This window comes from Macaca mulatta, chromosome 13 (genome assembly GCF_049350105.2).
Source record: "Macaca mulatta isolate MMU2019108-1 chromosome 13, T2T-MMU8v2.0, whole genome shotgun sequence".
NCBI classification, from domain to species: domain Eukaryota; kingdom Metazoa; phylum Chordata; class Mammalia; order Primates; family Cercopithecidae; genus Macaca; species Macaca mulatta.
Genome location: NC_133418.1, coordinates 97,071,816 through 97,096,921, shown reverse-complemented (window position 1 = coordinate 97,096,921; position 25,106 = coordinate 97,071,816). Strand labels below are relative to the sequence as shown.

Genomic DNA, 25,106 nt, shown 5'->3' with positions numbered 1-25,106 from the left:
GGGAACCATACAGTTTGGGAGAGGGGAGAGTGTCCCTTTTAAGACGTCCCCTAGAGTGGGGTGGTCATTCTTCGGGTCTGAGCTAGCTTGTTTTTCTCGAATGTTGCCCCTTGGGGGAAATTGCTTCCCCAGTGTAACTTCCCTCGTGCGCTGTATGACGTCGACGTGACGCAGCAGGATGCCACCCCTTTCCGTTCCATGACGTCAGCAGGGCACATGTTTCCGTGTTTGTCATCTATTTTTAATTGCAAGAACCTGGATGGCGCTTTAGACGTCTTTGTAATCCCCAGGCCTCTCATCAAAGGACCTTTTGTAACTTTATTTTGGGGTAGCAGACCCTTGCAAAAATTGTAATTTTGCATTTTCCTTTTGCAATACGTCAAAATCAGGAAATACAAATTGCAGGAGAAGCATTCAGGTGACTCTGACCACCATAAATATTTGTATATCTGGGGTGTATTATAGTGCTGCCATGCGTAAGAGTTACTACCGGTGGTGACTCCCTGTCCATGTACCCAGTTTACTGCACCAAAGGACCAGTGTTTTTGGCTAAGTGACCTCTGATTTTGGAGTCATTGTATTCCAGCCTCCCTTGTTTTTTTTTTTAAGAGAAGTCACACCTCCTCGTGGTTGAAATAGATTTTAAAACTGCGTGAAACCTTGCACTGTCAAAAAATAGTATTATGGCTGCCCTAGAAATAAAGAGAATTCATCTCTAAGGTGTCATTCTAAAGTCACGACCGTTGCTGAATTAGAATGTATTGGTGTCACTTTTAGTATGGTTTGGCTTCTAGAGCAAGGTTGTTCCTTTTAACATTTGTCTAGTGAATCACTCTGAACAGGTTCAGCAGTAGCCCAGCAATAGTCCAGTGTGTTTTTAGTGGTAAAGCAATCATTTGTTTAAATTTGTTACTTTTTGTCTGTTCACATTTTATAAGATATACGCTTTAAAAAATCACCTTGATGCTTTTCTCTTTGGTGATCGAAGTTACCAATGTTTATTTGAGAGGAAGATGGGTATAGTGGACTTGGAGAAGCCGGATTCGAATTCTGATGCTCCAACTTCCAACGTTCAACAAGTTACTCTATTTTGTTGAGCTTTAATTTTCTATTTGTCAAGTTTCTTTAGCTTCCATTTGTCAAATGGGAACAATTATTGTTCTCAGGGAACAGAGTTGGGGGAAAGTAAATGAAATTACAGATAGAAAGTAATATAATGCCTGATAGTGGGTAGATAGATGTCTAGATTGTGTTGGTTCTGTTTCCTTCTTTTGTAGAAACAAGAGATAAAGTAATAATAGGTACTGTGGGAAAAAACACAGAAGAACAATTTTGTAATATAGGTGAGACCCTTTTGCTTTTTTATAACATGGGTATATTTGTACTTAGCATATGACTTTGATAAGCATCCCTTCAAGAATTGTGACATAGACATGAAGGTGGAAATGTTGGCGAATGGAAAAAAATAGGCTTCAAAATTATGATGTGGATTAGTATACTGTTCAGAATCAAATGATAATAATTACCCACATTATCTGCAAAATGGGAATTAAAATTCTTTACTACCTCGGGCTTGTGAAGATCAACTGCAGTAGTATATATGGACGCTCCTTATAAGTGATAAAACATTTTAAAAAGTACATGATTTTTATGATTGGTAGTACTGTGTTAGATGTTTAGTCTTACTTTGAAATGAGAGAATAGTCGGTGGGGGTCATCTGTTAAGTGGTCAGAAGAAGAGCTTGTTTTATATTTACAAAAAGGATGATTTTGGAACTGAAGTATAAGTATAAAGGTGTTATAAGTATCTTGAAGATACTTCTGGGTGTCATCACTATATAGGGTCAAAGTGTTATTTTTTGAGCTATCAAATTAGCAAATAAATTTATTATTTACTATCTGAAATAATACATTGAAACAGGTTCTACTTTTCAACATTTATTTTAGCAAGGACTTGCAAGTTTTCATGTGGTATAATGTATGAAAACTAGAACCAGAACATCATTTACTGGTAACTTGCTGGAAATTAATTTTCTTTTGATGTGGCATTATTCTTTAAAATTGAGGAAGGAAACGATCATTTGAATCGACTTATTCCTCTGAAGGAAGAGGCTTTCATTTAGAAATCTATTAAGAAGAATTCGTGTACTCTCTCCCCCAGCCCCTGAGTTTCCAGATAATTTAGATATGATGTATTGGTTCTACTTTTGTGGTTTTAAGTGTAAGGACTTAGTGCCTTAAAGTCAAATACCTTAAGATCCGTGTTAGTCTGTGTTGCTTGATAGCTGCATAGGTGATGTTTTCATAATTTAATTGTCAAGTAGATTTTTGCTATATCTATCCCTTGGATTTTGTTATGTCTATTCCCCTACCAAATTTTTTTTGGGGGGGGCACATTATCTTCTCTCCATACAGAAATATTTCTCTAACTTTTGTCCCCTTACTCATTTATTTATTAAAAAATGTTTATTGAGTGTTTAGCATGTGCCAGGTATTTCTGTTAAACCTTGGGGATTCAAAATGTAGTCCCTGCAGGGAAGAGATCACATAAACAGGTAGTTTTACTACATTGTGGACGGAAAGATTATTAAGAAAGGTATATCAGCAGTGGGCCGGGCGCAGTGGCTCACGCCTGTAATCCCAGCACTTTGGGAGGCTGAGGCGGGTGGATCATGAGGTCAAGAGATCGAGACCATCCTGGCCAACATGGTGAAACCCTGTCTCTACTAAAAATACAAAAATTAGCTGGGCCTGGTGGCTCATGCCTGTAGTCCCAGCTACTTAGGAGGCTGAGGCAGGAGAATCACTTGAACCTGGGAGGCGGAGGTTGCAGTGAGCCAATATTGTGCTGTTGCAGTCCAGCCTGGCAACAGAGTGAGATTCCGTCTCCAAAAAAAAAAAAAAAAAAAAAAAAAAAAGGTATATCAGCAGTAAATAATTTCTAGTAAGGAATAGTTGCAAGCAGGTTAGCCTGTTGTATAGGGTTTTATATGGTATTATCCATCAAGTTTTTACTCCTTGTGGGGGCACAGAGGGAGAGATTGCTAACTCAGTGATGTGTGTGTTTTTGTGTTGGGATAGAGGATTGCTAGCAAGGGCTCCTTGGACTCAACTAAAATAGAGCAAGCCAGTTGTGAGATAGAGTGGGACCACTTTAAGTAGAGTATGGCAGTGTAGAAATCAGCTTTGGGAAGGAAGAGGGAATTGTATTTCAGGGGTTCCTTCTGTTCCTGAAAAGCAGTGGTGTAGTCCCAGTCCTGAGTAGCTGAGAAGAAGTGAGGTGGTTTCTTCTGGAAGATCACTGGAAGAGGCTGCACTAGAGATGGGAAAGGAATTATTTATTCATGCAAGAGGAACTGCTGTATGCTGTCCAGTTTTCAGGAAGCGTGTTGTATCTAGTCCATTTGTAAGCCCTGATCATCATTCTTTCCTTCTACTTTCAGTGGTGATTTACAAGTCAAGTTAAAATGTCCCCAGAAGTGGCCTTGAACCGAATATCTCCAATGCTCTCGCCTTTCATATCTAGCGTGGTCCGGAATGGAAAAGTGGGACTGGATGCTACAAACTGTTTGAGGATAACTGACTTAAAATCTGGGTATGTACCAGAATGAGTTCAGTGAATGTACCAGAACCAATTCAACCTTTACCTAATGACAGCCCTTCCTTACCAGACTCATAAAAATTGACCACGACAGAAACCCACCAAGTCATCATCTCATCATATTTTGATTCAGTTGGTTTTGTTCAGTTCTTGACATTTTATGTTTCAGGTTATTTTATTTGTGTTCCGGGTCATTGTTTTATGACTAGAATGTTCATGTCTTTTTTCTGTTTTTTCTTTGTGAAGAGCATGCCGTCAGAGTTTTAGAAGTGTGTTTTTCATTCATTGGCTTGTTTTCTTATTGTGTTTGCTGCAGTCCAGCAACAAACATATTCTGAATCTGATATCATTTGATAAACTCTCTTAATATGAAAATTATAAAAGCTAGCCAAAATGGGTTATTTCTCACAATGGGGTTGAAACAGTAAGATCTCACACCTAGAAATGTTGCATTAAAAAACAGATTTTTTTTTTTTTCTGAAACAAATTTAGATTTACAAAAAAGTTACAGAAATACTACAGGAAATTAGCATTGTTACAATATTGTTAATTGTCCTACAGGTTTTATTTGAATTTTGCCAGTCTTCCCATTAATGCCTTTTTCTTGTTCCAGGATCCAATCATCATATCTCCTTAGTCTCCCCAACAGTGACAGTTCCTCAATTTTTCTTTGCCTGTCATGACCTTGATGCTTTTAAAGAGTACTGGCGACTTATTTTGTAAAATGTGCATCCACATGGGTTTGTCTAATGTTTTCTTTTTGTTAGAGTGAAAAATATGTTTTTTCCCAAGTGTAATACAGATGTGTTGTTGTACCATCCTCAGTGCATCAGATCAGGGAATATATGATGTCCAGATGCCTTTTTACTACTAAGTTAACTTTGATAATTTGGTTAAGTGATCACTGTAAAGTTAACTGATTTTTCTCCTTGTAATTAGTTAAGTACTGTATTTTGCTGAGAGATGCTTTGAGACTTTGCAAATATCTGGTTTCTCATCATCCTTTTGTCCATTGATTTCAGCATCCATGGATGATTCTTGCCTTTAATTATTACTACTTTGATGCTTGTCTAAGAGTGCTTTTTCTCTTTTTCTCATTCTTCCCCATTTATTAATTTGAATTCTACTATGAAGAAACACTCTTCCTTTTCCTTCAGTTATTTATTTATTCAGTTATTTACTTATGCCAGTATGAATTGTTAGGTATTTATTTTTCTCTGTGGGTTATAAATTAAATATTATTATCATTTATTTTGTTGGTCAGTTGTTCCAGCTTTTTGTCATTGAGAACTCTATCAAGTGGCTTTTGTGTCCTTTTGACATATCCCCATCATTTTTGAGTACTTTCTTACTAGAAATGTTGCCTTTTTTTAAAAGATGGAGGAAATTTCATTGGACTCTGGGATTTGTGGGAGGCATAGGCATAGGCATTGGGCACTAGGGCAAGTTTGCACGGGCCATGTTCAAGGTACCTTCTTGGATATGGCATCCACAAATGGAGCTGTTGGTATGGACAAAGATGCAGCCAGAAATCTCATTGACCTGGTCCAGGGCCTCCTCCTGAAGAACCTGCCATAGCTTGGGCTGGGGCAGCTAGCTTTAGAATGAGTGGGGCTCCTCGGGCGTATACTGTACTACTATTGTCTAGTCTGGTCAGTATAGATAACAAAGATGATGGCTGGGGTAGGGGCAGCCTAGATTCCAGGTGGTAGAGTTGCTTCTTTCAAGGGCATCTACCTTTTGCCATTTCCCATCTCTTTCCACTTAGGTGCACCTGGAATCACTGGGCCAGGGCCCCATGCCCCGGTCTGGCAGCCAGATGTGCCGATAGAAGCCTAGTCTCTGCAGAAACTCTTCTCTAAGAGTTAGTTCCATTACACACTTGAGCCTTACCTTGGTTGGGCTGGTTCCAGGTGGAATTAAGTTGCGCCGGCATTCAGGCTAGTGGCTAGTGTATGTCAAAGTTCCCCCTTCTTCCACTGGTAGGTTTTATTATCTGTTGTATCCACCTCCTCCATGAAGTTCTCGTATATCTTGTCATAGAGGATGCCCACCATATTGTCCTCTTCACTAGACTCCAGCAACTGGGCCAGCAGCTTGTACCCAGCTGGGTCTGGAGCAGCTTGTGTCCAGCTGGGTCTGCACTGCTCAGCTGGGTCTGCCATTGCTTCCCAGGTGACAGGGCGCTCATGGTCTCTGTGAAAGATCTCTGGTGATGGTCATGTCAGTGTCTCTGTGGGTAGTACTTTTCACACATGTCCACCATGATGTCACATGAAGCTGATTTTTCAAGGTCCTTGGTCTGCACCCTCTCTGCATCCCGTAGTCTGGCAGGAGGCAAAGCAATGTGCATGTCAGTGTCTTGTCACAGTGGATGGTGCCCTTGTGTGTCTCCTGCCATGAGGTTGCTGTGGGATCATTTGGGTAACAGGATGGACTCTGAGAGAAGCATGCAGTGCTGGGTTTGGAGGGGTGTTGGCAGTGGCGGCAGCAGCAGTAAAAGTAGAAATGCTGTATTCTTGATTCTCTTTCATCTTGCTCCTTGTTAGACTCTTTTGCCATTTGCCATCTACACGTCTTGCTGTTGTTTGACTAAGCTAAAGACTTGGGTATCAGAATACTGACTTCGTTCTTTAGTGGTAAGATAAAAAACTAAGACACTTCTTTGGAATAGTAGGATTCTTTTGAAAACATCTGATACTATCTTCAATTTCATTAATCAAATACTTATGGAGCATTTACTATTTGCTATCCATTTTGCTAGTGTTAGGTTAGTTCTTTTTTTGTTGAGGCAAGAGGATTTGGTAGAAAGAACTCTGGTGGAGTTGGTAAGAAGAAGGTTTTAACTTTTTTTTTTTTTCTTCTAGAAGTTAACTATACACATTAGGGGATTTACAAATTAACTTGCATCCTTAGATAAGCCAGGGATCGGAAAGTGACTTTTTAGGCTTTTTTTTTCTTTTTTTTTTTTTTTACTGGTTTAGAATTTTTGCCATTTAGTCAAGCATCAGGCCTGGTGCTCAGACAGACTTCCCCAGCTTTTAAATGGTGGTAGGAAGTGGGGATTCTGAAATAGAGACTGCATATAGGATTCATTCAGTCTGAATTTCCCACATTATTATAGACAATCTAGATACAGATTGGAGCCTCCTAAATTACAAAATGCTTTCTTTAGATGGACTCCATCTCTAATTGAAGTCATCAAGATCAGATCTCAAGAGGGTATTTTCCAGTTTCCCTCACTGCAATTTTTGGCCTGCAGAAAGTAGAGTGATGTACTTCCTTTACTGTGCTCATTTCTTCTCAGTTTGTGGTTTTGACTTTGATTTCCTCTTTCTGGGATCTTTAAATCAGTGTATTTTTCTTCTGGGTCTGAGAATAAAAAGATTTTCAGATGGATCACTGGATATTTCAGAGTAACTTTTCAGGTTTTCCCACACTTTCATGTTTCTTTCCTTCTCTGATTAAAAATAGCATCTTTATGTCTGCACTGTGCTCATCTCTTTTTTTCTGTGTTTTTGAAGGTTTAAAACTGTTGATCTTTTCATAAGTTCCTTTGGTTCAACAAGATTGTGCCTAATCCTGTCTATTTTCTTTTCCTGCCCACCTCAGGTCTTCTGGACCTATCCTATCTTGCATTTTACTGCTAGGAACAAACACATTCTTCTTTTATTGGAATGGGGTGAGCTTGGAGAAAAGAAGGCATTTCAAATGTCCATTGATAGTCTTAAGTCTGTGTAGCCAGAGGCAGTTCCCATTTTCTCACTGGATCTCAGTTTTTTATCCATAAAATGAGCAGTCAGATTAGATGACTAAGGTTTTTGCAGGTCAGAAGTCCTGCAAAAACACTCAAATGTCCATCAACTGATGAATGGATAAACAAATTTGGCATATCAAAAATAGAATATTATTTACCCATACAAAGTAATGAAGTACTAATTCACAGTACAACATGATGAACCTTGAAAACATTGTGCTAAGTGAGAGAAGCTCATTATAAAAGGTCACATAGTATATGATTCCATTTATGTGATGTGTCCCGAATAGGCTAATCCGTAGAGACAGAGAGTAAATTAGTGGGTGCCAGAGGCTGGGGGAATCAGAAGTGACTGCTTGAGTGTGGGATTTTGGAGTAACAAAAATGTTGTAAAATTAGTGGTGAAGGTTGCATCGCTTTGGGAATATATGAACAATGATCAAATTGCACACTTTGCAGTGATTTTATGGTATGTAAATTACATCTCAGTAAAGCTGTCATTAAAAAAAAAAAACCGAACAACCTGAGTTGGGCACAGTGGTACAGGCTTGTAGTCCCAGCTACTCGGGAGGCTGAGACGGGTGAATCACTTGAGCCCAGGAGTTTGAGACCAGCCTGGGCAACATAGCTAGACCCCTTCTCTAAACAAAAATAAAGAAAAAAAATAAAACCAGCCCATCAACCACGAATGTTCATTGACCTGAATGTATAGGATGTAGAAATAAATCTTTCTTTTTTAGCATGTCACAGACATTCTTTTCAGAGGTATTGAAGACCTGACGGGGGCCTGATGGCTAGTGGACTGCTGACTGGTGACTGGTATATGTAAAATGATATCAACCTGAGATTCTTACTCTTTGTATCAGTATCCTGAGAAACCAGTTGGCATTTATCAGCATGAAGTCTTGTTGCTTCTTTTTCACAGATTCCCTTTTGGGTGTTCTCAAATTCCTGAATGTTTAGTTGAAGATTTAAGTGCAAATAGTGGGATCTGATGACAAATTTGAAATGAATCCACTAGCCCTAGCGTTTTTTTTTGTTTGTTTTTTTGTTTTTGAGATGGAGTTTCGCTCTTGTTGCCCAGGCTAGAGTGCAATGGTGCGATCTCAGCTCACTGCAACCTCTGCCTTCTGGTTTCAAGCGATTCTCCTGCCTCAGCCTCCTGTGTAGCTGGGACTACAGGTGCCTGCCACCACGCCTGGCTAATTTTTTGTAGAGACAGGGTTTCACCATGTTGTCTAGGCTGGTCTCAAACTCCTGACCTCAGGTGATCCACCCACCTTGGCCTCCGAAAGTGCTGGGATTACAGGTGTGAGTCACCATGCCTGGCCTAGACCTAGCTTTTTCTGGACTAACTGCCTAAAAAATATGTGAAATTGCATTTAATGACATTTAATATGTATGGAATTTACTTTCTTTAGCTGCAAAAAATAAATAAAAATATCTCTACCCACATTCATAAAATGATGTGAAAGGCCTTGTTAATCTGGAACATTATTGATGCCTTATATGTAGTACTCGTCTGAAAGATTCAGGGAAATTCTTTAGAAGTTCATTAACAATTCCTTCTTCAATCCTTCCATCAGCCGAAGTGTGAATTTCTCGTTTCTGCAACAAAACAGTGGCGGAGTTAGGGAAAAGAATGGCTTCTTTTTGGTGTGTCACTTTTGGCATTTACGTTTCTTTTAGATCTTCAGCAGACACAGTTATGAGAGGTAGGATCTACATGTCTAATTTCTATTAACTCAAAGAGGTATACCCTATAGGACACAGTATATATAAAAGGTATAGAATTAGGAGACAATTTTTAAAGGTCACAAGAAACAGTCTTGTTATTACATGTAGCCACTTGCCCTTGAAGAGATAAGGTCTAAGTATCTATATTCTAGATCTGGTTCATAGGTGAAATAGGCAAGAACCTAATCGAGGCAAGATTTCTTTCCTTTTTTTTTTAAAATAGCAATTCATATATATTTCTCTAATGGTACCTAGATTTTTCTACTTTACTTAAGATTATGTATGTTTCTAAACCCCATTGCTAGGCCATCAGTATCTTAGGGGCCAAGTTCTTGTTTAATTTATGTTTATACCTCCTTAAGGTCTATCTTGGTACTTTTCACATGTAATGTAGTAAGTAGGATTTGAATGGATAAATGAATGAGTTAGATGTTTTCCTTGAGAAACTACTTGTTTTGGGGATCAGAGTGGTTTGTTCTTGTGGTTTGTAAGGATTTTTATTGGCCTGATAGTGTATTGCTTACATTCTGTTACACATAATTCTTTTTAATGACATTCCCTGAAATGAGTTGACATTTTTGAAATTATAGTAGGCCGGGTGCAGTGGCTCACACCTGTAATCCCAGCAGTTTGGGAGGCTGAGGCAGGCATATCATGAGGTCAGGAGATCGAGATCATCCTGGCTAACATGGTGAAACCCCGTCCCTACTAAAAATACAAAAAATTAGCTGGGCATGGTGGCAGGCACCTGTAGTCCCAGCTACTCAGGAGGCTGAGGCAGGAGAATGGCATGAACCCGGGCGGCGGAGGTTGCAGTGAGCTGAGATAGCACCACTGCACTCCAGACTGGGTGACAGAGCAAGACTCCGTCTCAAAAAAAAAAAAAGAAATTATATAAAGTGTATTATCTAATACTGGATTTACTCTTGTAGGTAAAATATAGACTGAGATCTGAAGGGACCAAATTGTTAATTTTAGAGAATTATTCCATGAGCTTACTGAATGTTTATTAGTTCTTTGCTCTGTGTTAATTTGATCATAAGCATGTGCTACTTGTAAGATGCCATATTTTGTCATTTTTAGTGATTTTTCTAATCTTGAAAATGTCTAAGTGTCTGTTCAGCATTCTGGAATGATGCCTGGCAAATACAACAGTGGGGAAAGCAGAGAGGCTCACTGCAACCTGTGGCAGCTGAGCCTCAGTATCTTTTTTCAGCATATTGCAGTGACTCAACCTTACTGGCACATGGCTGTGTTTGGGGCATCTGCTGTGACATCTCATCCGCCCACAACTACCTATTGCATTTTTTTTTGTCCATGTTCTGAATTTCATTACTCAGTTAAAAATAGATACTCAGTGTAAGTACTTGATTACTAAATAGACAGAACAGTTTTAAAGGATGAGTGCTGTAAGCTTTCAGACTGATCTCAGTTTGGCTGCATGAGTTTCTCTAGCTGGCAATCTGAATCTTTATTAGCCTTGTGTCTGGAAGGAAGCTGCTGCCCTGGGAGGCAATAGTTTAATTTTTGTCTATGGCCGTACCACCTTGATTGCGCCCAATGTCGTCTGAAGATGGGCAGTTTTTAATAATTTAGATTTAGTTGTTCACTTGACTTTTCTGTACTTTTCCCTGATCTCATTCCCCTTTTTCCCCGTGCCTGTCTTCATACTTTATATATTCGTTATACATAAATATATTCCTCAACAGTATTATTTTGCATGTTTAAAAAGTTTGTACAAATGATATACTATATATATTCATCTATATCTTGCCCGTTTTGCTTAGTATAAAGTTAATGAGATTTATCTGTGTTGATATTTACAGCTTTGGTTCTTTCCTTTGCACTGATATTTTGTATTCCATTGTATGAATATACCCTTAATTTTAAATTAGTTCTTCTGCTGATTGACTGTTACACTGTTTAAATTATTTTTTTGACAAAGAGTGCCACAGTGAACATTCTCTCACATGTGCACGGGAAAATATGTATGAGAATATTTTCTGGGACAGTTTTTTGAACTGAGTGTATTTATCCATTAGTAGTTGTAAAATCAATTGAGTGAGTCACCCCAACATTAAAAAATGAATGAGAACAAAATGGAAACTCTCAGAATGTGTCACAGTAAGAATAAGCACTGTTTTGTGAGTTTTCATTTCAGTTAAATAAGTAAGTATGCGTATACTGGGTCATAATGAAAATATGTGTGATGACCAAAAAATTTGAAAGCTACCCATCAAAGGTATATTCCTAGAAATAGAATTACTAGCTCTTAAGATGTATACGTCTTCTATTTTATTAGATATTGCCAGATTATATAAATTTCCTTCCATCAGAAATGAGTTTCTACTATTCTATAGCCTCACCAGTACTTGATATTGTCAGACTTACATTTTTGCCAAGCTGATGAGGTGTGACCTGGTATCTCATTATGGTTTTAATTCGTACTTCTGTGATTGCTATTGTAATAAAAAGTCTATTAATATGCTTATTGGCAATTCAGATTTCTTCCTTTGGGATATCCTTTGTTCATCTTTTCAGTGGATTGTTTGTATATTTCTATAGATTTTAAAGCATTCTTTATATATTTTGGATACTGACCTTTTGGTAATTACATGTATTACAAGTATCTGCAAAAGTCTGTGGCATATATTCTTATTTTAGTGCTCCTGACATCCAAGAGTTTTGATTTTGATGAAGTTACATTCAACAGTATTTTCTTTTTTAGATTTGGATATATGTGCCTGTGTGCACATGTGCGTGTGTGCGTGTGTGTGTGTGTGTGAGAGTGAGAGAGTTTTAAGAAATCTGGGCCTATCCAGAAGGCACACATCTTTCTTTAATAATTTTAAAGTTTTCCTGTTTCCTTTTTTGGTCTTTAAATGGAAATTTATTTTTTCTGTAATATGGAGTGAGATAGAGATATAGTGCCCCCTGCCCCCACCATATGGATAATTGGTTGACCTAGCCTCATTTATTGAGAAGGCCATCCTTGCCCATGGGTGTCAAGTTTATATCACATATGGGCCTGTTGCCAGGCTTTCTGGTTTGGTCAGTCAGACTCATTGTCCTTGTGTCAGTTCCATACTTTCTTAACTATTACAGTCTTGTGAAATGTCATGATAGCCAGTAGGACAAATTCCCCCCTTCCATCTTGTTCTAATTCTTAAAAATTGTCTTGTTTAACCCCATGTTCTACATACCTTTTTGTAACCTCATTTAAATAGTTGTATACTGTTTCATTAGGAAACATACCATAATTTAGTTAACAAAAAAATCCTCTTTTTAATGAATTGAGAAAGATAAATGAGGGGAAATTACCCTGATGAGGGGCAAATTGAGAAGTGAAGGTTAGAGAAGCTCTCTCTGAGGAACTGAAATTCAAGTTGAATCATGAAATATATGAATATAGTAGTCCCCCCTTATCATTAGGGGATACGTTCCAAGACCTCCCCCATGGATGCCTCTAACCTCTGATGGAACTCTGTTGCCGTCAGTCAGAACATGTTTATGTTGGTGTCTTCCACCCACAAATTTAATGCCTTTTCTGTCTCAACTGAGCACGTAGCACACGCTGTAGCTGTTATTTTTGCAATTTGAGGTGCAAAGCAAAACTAGCACAAATTTCTTTTTCCTTCTTCACAATTTCATGAATAGAAGATTTGTTTTTATGTTAGGTCTTAGCAACACCAGCATATGATTGCTTTTTCTTTCCTTATTAAGTCAAGAACTTTTACCTTTTTCCTTAAAGGAAGCCTTTATGGCTTGTCGTTAGTGTATCTGAATTGCCAGCATCACTACTCTTGTGCTTTCCCGAAGCACTTTATTAAGTAAAATAAGGATTACTTGAAGTCAAGCACTGCTGTACCGTGGCAGTTGATCTGATCACCAAGACAGCGACTAAGTGACTAATGGGTGGGTAGTGTAGACAGCTATGCTGGACAGAGGGATGAGTCATGTCCTAGGCGGGACAGAGCTGGAAGGTGTGAGAACAATCTCAGAACAGCATGCAATTTAAAACTTACGAATTGTTCTGAAATTTTCCATTTAACATTTTCAGACCAAACATTGCTTTTTCTTGACCAAGTGTCAAAGTTGGCCAAGGGTAACTGAAACCACAGAAAGCAAAACCATAGATAAGGGGGGACTACTGTACATCAAAAGTCTTAAATTTGCATGGTTCTTGGCCCAATAATTAACATTTTGCTGATACATAGGAATATATACATCCATATGGGCACATTTTATTTTATGGTCCCAGAGAAAGACCTCCAGATAATCAGTCTGGCAATCCTCCAATAAAAAGGCCAGGATGCTGTTGATAACACTACAGTGAAGCTCAGTCGTTGACAACTCCACCCACGTATAAAGGGCTTCAAATTTACATGTTAAGAGATGCATTCTTTAACAGACATGCATAGCCAGAAATCATCAGTCTGAGGAAAGCCATCAACATGAAAGACAGAGAGCAAAACAGAGACAATGCAAGGTACAGAAGAATTTTTTTAAAGCTATAATTAATATCCTTGTAAAAATAAGAGAAAATACTGCATTCATGAAACTATGACAATATGTCTGTTGGGCCGACTTCTGTACCTGCCCAAATTATCAATCAAATTTAAAACTAGACATTTTCAGACTTTCAAGAACTCAAAAAGTTTATCTCCTTTTCTCCCTTTCTTAGGATGCTAGTGGAATATATGTTCCAACAAAGCAAGAAGGTAAAACAAGAAAATAAGTGATTCAATACAGGAAGGGAAGACCTAAAATAATAGCTGTATGGCAGACCTAGAGAGCAATCAATACAGTTAAAGCAGTTCTTCCATACTGCACACCTACTGTTAACTGTTTTACTAGATGTTTTATCATTTAGCTGCTATTGTGTAGGAATTCAGTTGTTTATTGGCATATATGAAAGCAAACATAGAAGTTAGATTGAAGTAGAATCAGAAGAGACATTGGAAAATTTACTCAATAGTTCAACAATCTTTTATCAGAACACTTAAGATGACTTTGGAGAAAAGAAAAATAGCCACGACCAGAAGAAATAAAGCAAGATTTGACTGGGGAGGGTCAGATATGGGCAGAAGCTGGAAGTCAGATTGAACAGGGGTTGGAACGCAGGGAGCTATCTTTAGAGGGGTTGTGTGGCAGGTTAATGTGATGGTAAGCATGTAGGTTTTTCAGTCAGTAAGGTCTGAGTTTGTATCCTAATTCTACTGCTTACAGCTTAATGACCTTTGATAGGTCACATAACCTTTTGGTGCTTCAGTTTTCTCTTAAATGGGGGGATGACATTAATGATCTTATTGTGTAGTTATGGGGGTGAAATGAGATAATTCATATAAAGCGCTTACAATAGTGCGGGGTCATAATGTTCAACAATGGTGAGTGATACTGTATGTTATATATAATAAATAATATGTAGTATGATACATCATTATTTCACTGTGTTGTTGTTGTCACATTGTTATTTTAGAATCAGGGCGTCTGTAAAGAGTGTCCGTGCAAGCAGTATAACAGGAGCTATTGACTAAGACCCAGGCAAGCAGAGCAAAGCAGGAGCTCACTCTCATCTAACAAAACTCAGAGAAATCATGTAGCAGAAATGGATGGGAGATCCAGAGATTTTTAATTCTGAGATAACCTTCTATCCTTGTTCATTGCTTTTTGCAAGTCTACGGAGGCAGGAGAAAAATCACCATGGCTTACTTTGACCCTGCAGGTGGATGAAACTTAGAATATTTGATTAGGTTGAAAAATGAATGGGCATGAAGATGCCAACTGTTTTAGCAGATAGAACTTAAGAGTTTTTAACAGTCATTAGAGATCGAACACTGATTGTCTTGAGCAGATACATGCAACAGTTCTTAACAGAGGGTTGAAGAAGCCTCTTAAGTTAGATAGTGCAGGGAGTTCTGTCTGAGGATGAAGGGCATAAGCGGTGGGCTGTTGAATTCTGCTAGTGTGGCCAGTGTGTGGGGTCATAGATGTTCAAGAATTTTGCCTGGAACTTAGGGTGTTTATCTAGGTACCAGAACATCTGGAAACTCAGTGAACAGCGCATGGTGTTGATATTTTACGTGTTTTACTGAGGGCAGGATGTCCATCAGGAAGTATTCCTTGGGATTGCTAACCAGAAGGAAACACAGGTTCCCCGTACTCCTCATATCCCAGCCCATATTCTTTTCTTCCCTTAGATCCTTACCCTGGGTAGCTAGCTGCCTGTCTAGACTTTTTGTGATCATAATAGTATAAAATACAATAATATAAATAATTTTAATTAAACAGTTTATGAGCCTTTGAACATTACAAAGTGCTCTTGCATATGGTGTTTTATGGCCTTTTATATTTTGTACTTAAGATTGTAAGTGGTGGTGTTGGCCTTAACCCAGTGAAGTCTGAAATCACTTTGGGAACTTTGACTAGGCTTCCAGAGTCTGGGGTAGTAAGTGCCAGGATAAATTTGGGTCTGGGATTTTAGGTGGTTCTGATCTTGGGCTGTTCATGCCCTCCAATGACTTCATTTTAGGGTGACTTCATTTGGTATGGAGGTTGATGTAGGGGAAGAGGTGAAGGGAGGTATCCAGTCTAATGCATAAAGAAAAGTGAGTAGAAAATTCATCTAGTCTATTCCTGGCTGCACTTTACATTGTTCAAAGGAAAAAAAAATCACTCCCACTGTTGTCTTTTGTCCCTTCTATTGTGTAAAATTTAGATAGTATTTTTGGATTAGTTTTTGTTTTATTAGGATGACAAATTTACGAAATGCTTTGAGTTTGGAAGATAGGTGAGGGTTTTTCTTTTTAGTACAGGTTAATATGCATATGCATTTGTTTTAGGGCTTCAAATTAATTATTCTTATACCATCACTCATACATTAAAAGTTTCCTTATGCTTACATAGAAATGTAGAACAGCCTCTTTTTCAGCTTCCATGTTACTTGAATAGTTTTACTTTTTGGTGCCGTGTTGCTTGAGAATTAATTTTGTAATCTTCCATCTCAGGGCCACATTTCCTCAGTAATTTGGTTATCTTTCTAATGGCATGTTATGAAAGTTAAGTTTATCCCACTGACCTTGCTTCTCTTGACTTTTTGAAAAATACATCTTTTTTGTTTTGTTTTGTTTTCCGAAAAGGTTTTTTATCTCAACCTTTGTTCTTGCCAGTTTATTGATAACAAACCTTGAATCAAGTGGAAGTTTTGGAGAACATGTTGATGTTCTACTTTTAAGTAGGTGTAATGCCCTCAGAATGATTTTTTTTTCATCTGTGGACTCCTGAATTTTTCATTTAAAAAACATTATTTAAAAGTTTTTGTGGTTCAGTAATTACACGTTGGGTCAATTTTGGACTTGGCACATTATGCTTTATAATGTGGTAAAATACACATAAATTTACAATTTTCATTATTTTTAAGTGTACACATCTTTGGCATTAAGTACATGAGAAATGTGGCATTTGGAGAGGTTTATCTCCAAACCCTTTTTCATTTTGCAAGCTGAAACTCTGTACCATTAAACAACAACTTCCATTTCTCCTTTCCCCCAGCTACTGGCAGCCACCACTCTGGCATCTGTCTCTGAATGTGACTACTTTAGGTACCTCACTTGATGTAAGTGAATCATGCAGTATTTACCCTTTTGTGACTGGCTTTCTTCAGCTAGCGTAGTGTCTTCAAGGTTCATCCATATTGTAGCGTCAGAATTTCCTTTTACAGGTTAGATAGTGTTTCATTGTCTGTCTATATCACACTTTGTTTACCCTTTCATCTGTTGATAGACACTTGGGTTGCTTCTATCTTTGACTGTTGTGAATAATGCTATTAATATGGGTGTACAAATACCTGTTTGAGCCCCTGTTTTCAGTTTTTGGGGTATATGCCCAGAAGTAGAATTGCTGGATCGTATGATAATTCTATGTTTAAATTTTTGAGGAACTGCTATACTGTTTTCTTTCTTTCTTTAAAAATAATTTCAACTTTTATTTTAGGTTCAGTGGGTACATATGCAGGTTTGTTACAAGGGTATATTGTGTGATGCTGAGGTTTGGGGTAGAATTGAACCTGTCACATGGGTAGTGAGTGTAATACTCAATAGGTAGGTTCTCTTTTTTTAAAAACAATTTTTTTTTTTTGAGATAGGGTCTCACGGGACTCTGTCACCCAGTTTAGAGTGCAGTGATATGACCACAGCTCACTGCAGCCTCAACCTACTGGGTTCAAGCAATCCTGTCACCTCAGTCTCCTGAGTAGTTGGGACTACAGCACATGCTACCACACCTGGCTAAATTTTTGTATTTTTTTGGAGATGAGGTTTTGCCATGTTGCCCAGGCCGGTCTCAAACTCTTGGACTCAAGCCATCCACCCACCTTGGCCTCTCAAAGTGCTGGATTACAGGTGTGAGCCTCTGTGCTCGGCCCCAACAGGTAGTTTTTCAACCCTTGCCTCCCTCCTTTCCTCCCCTCTCTTGGAGTCCCCAGTGTCTATTGTTCCCATGTTTAGGTCCATGTCTACCCAGTGTTTAGCTTCCACTTATAAGTGAGAACATGCGATATTTGATTTTTTGTTTCTGTGTTAATTCACTGAGGATAATGGCCTCCAGCTGCATCCATGTTGCTGCAAAGTATGTGATTTCCTTCTTTTTTATGGCTGTGTGCTATACCGTTTTCCACAGAGGCTGTACTGTTTTACTTTCCCACCAGCAAGACACAAGGGTTTTAATTTCTCCACATCCTCATGAACACCAACACTTGTTACTTTCTGTTTTTCTTTGTTTTTGTTTTGATAATAGTAATCCTAATGGGTGTATAGTGGTATCTCACAGTGGTTTTGGTTTGTATTTCCCTAATGTTTACTGATGTTCAGCATCTTTATTATTATTGTTACTATTTTTTTGAGACAGAGTCTTACTCTGTCACCCAGGCTGGAATGCAGTGGTGCGATCACAGCTCACTGTGCAGCCTCCACCTCCTGGGCTCAAGCAATCCTCCCACCTCAGCCTCCTGAGTAGCTGGGACCACAGGCATGTGCCACCGTACCTGGGTAATTTGTTTATTTTTTGTAGAGACAGGGTCTTGCTATGTCACCCAGATTGGTCTCGAACTCCTGAGCTCAAATAGTCCTCCCACTTTGGCTTCTTAATTACATGTACTTCTTGGCCATTTATACATCTTCTTTGGAGAAATGTCAATTTGTCTTTTGCCCATTAAAAAAGTTTTTTTGGTATTCACTGTATGATTTCTTTATGGATTCTGAATATCAGTTCCTTCTCAGATAGATACATGATTTGCAAGCATCCCATCCCATTCCATAGGTTGCCTTTTTACTCTGTTGATAATGTCTTTTAATGCACAGAAGTTTCACTCTGACAAAATTTGAGGTACTTCATATATGTTCTCCAGTTGGTTAAATTTCTCTAGCCTGCCCCTCTCTTAGCATCATCTTTCTGTGCTTTCTTCGCTAGAAAGGTCAGAGAAGGCTATGGTGAAATCGAGCCAGACCTTTGTATCACTAGTATCCCCTCCTGTGGCAAAGGACACCCATTCACCGATGCACCTGTTTCTCCCATAGTAGAAGCTTTTTAATTGAGAATTAGTGACTTATAAAATATTACTCATTGTTATGATTATGGTAGTAATGTATAGAACATGCTATGACATTGGTTAACATAAGCAGCTCTATATTGGCAGTAAGGACAGTAATATAACAATAACTGTTATCATTAATAATGTTTCATTGTAATGTAAGTGCTTTGAAAGGTATTGTCACATATAATCCGTCTAATAGTCTCTTCAGGCAGACAAGGTAACTGAAACTCAAGTAAGTTATGTAACTTGTTCAGGGTTGCATAGCTAAGCCATTCCATCTATAACAGTTCTCCCTGGTTATTTTCTGTATGAGAATCTGTCCTATAACCCCCATGCCAATTTCAAGCTTTTATTTATTGTTTCTTAGGCCTGTCTCCATTAGCAGAGGAGATAGGGCCCTTATCTGGCATAACAGCTTTGTCTCCACTACCTAGCATAGGACCTGGCACAATTAGTATAAAACTGTGAATCTGAAAGTAATGTCGTGGTGTCAGGTTCAGGGGTGTATCACAGTTGTCTCTTAGGTTGAAAAAAGTCATTAGAAAGCATCAGAGAAACAAAAAGGTTAGTTGTTGCTACTTCCCTCTCCTAGACATTAGAGGTTTAAACTAATTATTTTTAAATTTAAAAACTTTTTATTGAGGTATAGTGTATATTTAGAAAAGTGCACTGAATTATAAGTAAGTATATAATGCATTGATTTTTCACGAGCTGAACAGACTTGTGTAACCAGCATCCAAAACCCAGAACATTATCAGCACCTTGTACGTCCTCTTTGTGCTCCCATCTAGTCACTGACTGCTCTTCCAATGAAAGGATAACTGCTCTCCTGACTTCTAACAAAATAGGTTAATATACTTAATATACATATATATATATACATATATACAGATGGAATTTTTGCTGCACAAAATGGCATTTTGTGCGAGGCTTCATTTGTTCAGCGTTATGTTTGTGGTATTCTCTGTTGTTGCAGATAGTTGTAGATCACCCATTTTTCTGGCTGAGCAACTAGTCTTCCGTTGTGTAACATGCCACAGTTTATCTACTGTACTTTTGAAGGGCATTTGAGTAGTTCCTAATTGATATGGTTTGGGTGTGTTTCCACCCAAATCTCATCTTGAATTGTAGTTTCCATAATCCTCACCTGTCGTGGGAGGGAGCCGGTAGAAAGCAATTGAATCCTGGGTACTATTCTTGTGATAGAGAGTGAGTTCTCATGCAATCTGATGATTTTATAAGGGGCTTTTTCCCCTTTTGCTCGGTACTTCTCCTTGCTGCCGCCATGTGAAGAAGGATGTGTTTGTTTCCCCTCCTGCTATGATTGTAAGTTCCTTGAGGCCTCCCGAGCCATGCTGAACTGTGAGTCAATTAAACCTCTTTCCTTTGTAAACTACCCAGTTTGGGGCACGTCTTTATTAGCAGTGTGGGAACAGACTAATACACTGGTTTTAGTCCATTTTGAATAGTGCCATTGTGAACATTCTGTTACGTGTCTTTTTGCAAACGTAAAATATATATACATGTTTGAACCCTCTGGATTTTAAGTTAAGAACTATTCATGCATAGAATAAATATTTAAAAATTCTTCCAGTTCCATATTGTGTGTAACCAAAGGAGAAGGTTAGGGAGGGAAGAAGGAAAGGGGTGGATTTGAAGGGAAAGAACGAAGACAGAGGAAGGACAATAAGATAGGAAAAGGAAATCAGGGGAGAAGAAAAGATTATAGAAAAGGAAGGGTGAAGAAAAATGGAGGCAGGCCTACAGCTGTGGGCTCCTAAATAAAATAAGATACTGAAACTAAATCCTTATCACAATCTTGAGCATGGACTTCAAGATATCATTACTTCTTGAAATGCAAATCTCTCTTCAAGCCTCATCAGCTGCTCTCAGAAGCTGTTTGGCCTCCAGTTCATCCATTTCTCTCTATCTCTACTGTCAGCACTCCATCTCTTTTCCTAACTAGTCCTAACCAGACTCTTCATAACTGTTCTAGATCTGATCTATTTTCCACTATCAACCATTTATATTATTTTAAACAAATCTAATAATAAAAAATAAAAACCAGCTCATGTTGAGATAGAGTAGGAATAGGACGTGCCTCCTCCACGTACTTTTCCTTTTCTTCTTCTTTTCACAAAACCTACACCACTACTTTGCCTACACTATACCCACTAATCCCCAAGCTTTTAGCCACTCAAAGAAAATAGCCGTTCTTCTGTGCTGTCGTGATGTTTAACCATGCCTAATTCCAGAAACTGGCCTTAGGGGATCTAAACATTGAACCAAGGCTGTGGAGTCTCCTACCTTAGGAAGGAATGCTGAACAATTACTAGGGTATGTAAAGGGAAAACAGTTTCATTGTTGGAACTGGGGTAGAAATTAAACACATGTAGTCATTTTAAGTCTGTCACTGATTTGCTTTTTGAACTACATTCGCAGACTCCTTATTCTTTTTGTTGTTGTTGTTTTTTCCATTATTAAAGTTATTGAGGAGTTGGAAGCTTGAATGACTTTGCAAATCTTAACTAAAACTAATGATGTAATTATTGGCATTGTGGAATAATTTCTTACAGCACAGCACAATGTAGTTAATTTTTAAAGAATAGTATTTATCATGTTTTTGCATCATAAAAGTATCTTTTGGAATTGTCATTGGCAGGTTTTTATAAATATGCTTATTATATCTATCTTTGTAGGTATTTACTCAAGAAATTAAAAGAGTGTGTAAGTCAGAAAAGGATTCTGAGAACCAATATAGTTCAAATGGAAGATTGGAAGTATAGGTAGATTGGCATGAATTCAGGATGCAAGAGACCATTACTTTAGATGGTCTCTTTAGAAGGTCTGGGGTTTAAAACTGAGCCATACTACCCTTTAGTATTTCCAAAGGATAGACACCCACAGATTATGCGAGCAGTCATGTTGCCAGATTGGGTGACCCCTTCAAACTGGCTTGTCAGATTTGTTAATATCTTCTTACAAGGAATGAACCCAAGAATATGTTGGAGCTACATCTGGATGGAAATGAAATAGTGTTACAGATTCTGAGCAGTCAGGCAGATAACCTGATGATAAATTTTAGGCAGTGAACTATATTGATGTTGCTGTCAACTTAGTAGAGATATCAAAAGAACACTTGGAAAGAAATAAATTAATGTTTGTTACTGTTGTGGGGAAACCAAGATGAATAGGGAGATTAGAAGACATCAAAGTAAAGCAGCTTATCTTCATATCCAAGGACCTTCAGCATCTAAAGATTCTTTAGAAAAGTGTTTTTCAAACTCTTTGATGGAAGAGCAGATTAAAAAAAAATCTAGTCACCAACTGATACTTTTGTAAAATATAAAAATGAATTGCTAGAAGAATGAAATGAAAAAGACATGAAATACAAGGCTTGACTCTTTTATTAGTAGATTCATCAGACTTAAACTTACTTTTACACATTGCTGTAAAAGTTTTAAAATTCTTATCTCATTTTCTGTACTTTTCTTATTATGGATTAGTAATAATTTACAGACCAGAACTGGTCCATGGACCTGCTGTCTTTGAATAGCACGATTCTAGAAAGGTTTCTGTATTCTAACAGTCCAGGAGTTGGCCTTCTTAAGAATTCTGTCTCAGAGGGGCGACAGTAGTATGTTATTGATAAGTAATTCCTAACTATATATTAGATAATTGGAGATATGGTTTTTTAAAAATAAATATGGTAGATGGTTATACGGATAAAAACTTTTCTGAAGATTACTCAAATTTTCAGTTAGTTGGATCAGTAAAAAATCAGAGGGCATTGTTACTTTGTGCATGCTTTACATATATATACACACACCAAAGAATGGCTTTTGGGTAAGGAGAAAATTTATACATGTATTTTGTAGGTATAAAATACACATAAAATCGATACACACCAACGAATGGCTTTTGGGCAAGGAGAGAATGTTTATAATACAATCTTCTTTTGTAAATACTCTTATTTCTGTACATTTTAAAGATCACCTTTTTTGATGTTTGCTTATTGAAGCTGTAATATAGTTATATATTCTAAGTTGAACATCTTAGACACTATGCCAGTGATTTGGGTAACATTTCAGTTTTTCTCTAATTGTAACTGATGAAGATTTTTAATGACTGTGATAGGCACATTGCCAATTTTTGTTACATTCTCTTGTTACAAGAAAATATAATTTGCCATTTCAACTTCGTTTCATGTGGTTCACGGTAGAATTCATTTCTTATTAAAAACTTAATAAAGAACTAGTGTTAGCTTTAGTAGTCATATTAAAGTATACTATTGCTTTAATCTACACCAGAATTATAGAATTTCAGGATTGGAAAGTGTTACACTCTAATGTTAACCATGTGATCTATGAACCCCTTCTAATGCTTCTCTGCCAAGTGACTGTTCAGGCTGTCTGTAAATATCTCCAGTCACATGGAAGCTCCATGAGTCCCAACACAGCCCCCTGGGCAGCTAATACTGTTACATAGTGCTTTTCTACCTTGACCTGAAACCCTTTTCCTTGCCACTTCTCTCCCTTGTCACAATATAGAACAAGCTTAATTGATCCTGCATGTGAGTGAAGATAGCTATCATGTTTGATATTTCTCTCTTCTGTAGGCTAACATGTAGCCTTTGCTTCTGTCATGCGATTTGTGTCCTTCCTCGTCTTTTTTGGCTTCTTCTGAATGTGATCCAGTTAGTCTCTATACTTCTTAAAGTGTAATGCCTAGAACTGAATGAAGTGTTCAAGGAATAGTTTTGACCAAGTGTGGACTTGAATATTGTTATCTTCATTTTCCAGGAAGCTGCGTTCTGTGAGATTGTATTGGACAGAGCTGTGGGTTACAAACCATTGATAGCTGTGACCCTTAGGTGTGTTATGAAATCATTTTAGAGGGTCTTGATTTACATAAAAAACAGAAGAGAATGGAACAAAAGTACACGTCATGTAATAAAGCTAAGTATCATTGCTTAACAATTTTGTTTTCAATTTATATATGAACACATACACACGTATATATATACATATACACACACACACACATATATATATAACTCAGTACAGATGTCTCTACTGATGGTGATATAAAATGGTGATATAAAAGTTTCTTATTATGTGTCAAAAAAGTTTGAAAGCCTCTGACCTAGACTAGATGCTTCCCGTCCTTGTTTCTCTGATGGCTCCTTCTAGTCTCTGCTTGCTCTGCAGCCAATTTACGTGTCCCATCTTGATATTCTTCTCTTTGTTTCCCAGTAAATTTCCTGCTGTGTAACATGAGAGGCATGATGGACTTCATTAGATTTGCTTTAGGACACCGGAAAATTATTTTACTGCTCTGATTAAGTCTTTTCACAGTTGGACCCCTGTCAGAATTTTTGTCTGTGGAATGAAGAAATGAAGTAGCCCCGTGAAGAGGCGAGGAGGTCAATTGAGATTTTTGACTCTGAAAATTATTGCCCCAGCAGAGTAAAGGGTTTAAGGAAAATAGTGTTTGAGATAGACTCTCCTCCTCCTTATTTTTTGGTTTTGCAATTTGTACTTTTGAATACTCGTGACAGCGAGTGCTCTCTGTGTGCCAGGAACTGTTCTAAAGACTTTATTTATGTGCACCAAATCAGTGGATCCTCATAACAACTCTCTGGAGCATGACTGTTATCCTTATTTTACAGATGAGAACACGGAGGAAGAGAGAGATTATTTAACTTGCACGAGGCTTTAGAATTTATAGTGTATAGCAGTAGCATCTCAAGCAGCAATCTAAGAACGAAATTCTTTCAAACTACCTAACAACCAAAAATACGTGGATGGCACACTTATCCCATTACCCTGTAGTTCCAGATATGCTCATATAGCAGATGCTAAGTCTTTTCATAATCATTTCAATATAAGAATTTGAAGATATAAAAAACTTTTTTTTTCTATCTTTAGAAAGCACTTTTCAGTAATAGGAAAGGGAATCCTTTAATGACACTTCAGAATCTATTAATTCTTCCTGTTCCTTTCTTCCCCACTCTTCTTTATCTCATTCTCTGTTTTTGGCTCTACCCTGTCATCGGTTTCCTACTACAATTCTCTCTGCTTTTTCGTTTTCTTTTCTTCTCCCCATCTCCCTATCTCCCCATCCCCACTGGTTTTCCATCTATTCTTTCCTTTACTCTGCTTTTGTGCTTTCCATTCAAATTTATTTTTTTATATAAGCTAAGCATATACTGCGCACCAAGTAAGTGTGAGGCATTATTGAGATACAAACGTAAATAAAGCATGTAGCAGGAGAGCTAATCAGGGTGAGATCAAAGCTCTGCTAGTTCATTCCCTTGAGAATCTGAGCTACTGGGGCATGCCACGGTAAATACTCCTTAGGCCTTCCCTATATGGATCAGGAATTTCTATGGGATTTAGAAAAATAGTATGCAAATCATA

General features: G+C 37.8%; 1 protein-coding gene across 24 annotated transcripts in view; it reads left to right on the top strand.

The window, feature by feature from the left end:
• The window catches only part of BABAM2 (BRISC and BRCA1 A complex member 2), a 456,851-nt gene that overhangs the window by 2,367 nt on the left and 429,378 nt on the right, over positions 1-25,106 (top strand). For 17 of the 24 annotated variants that reach the window (XR_003721805.2, XR_013402902.1, XR_013402895.1 and 14 more), the window contains exon 2: positions 3,444-3,595. The exons of 1 other annotated variant lie outside the window; for it this stretch is intronic. Coding sequence is in view for 14 of the 23 variants with exons in the window: in XM_028831823.2 (XP_028687656.1) it covers positions 3,468-3,595 (128 nt within the window). In the remaining 9 variants the exon portion in view is untranslated. Of the gene's footprint in view, positions 1-1,277; positions 1,344-3,443; positions 3,596-13,487; positions 13,585-25,106 lie in introns of those variants that run through there. 6 more of the 24 variants (XM_077959843.1, XM_077959841.1, XM_077959846.1 and 3 more) reach the window with 3 other exon arrangements.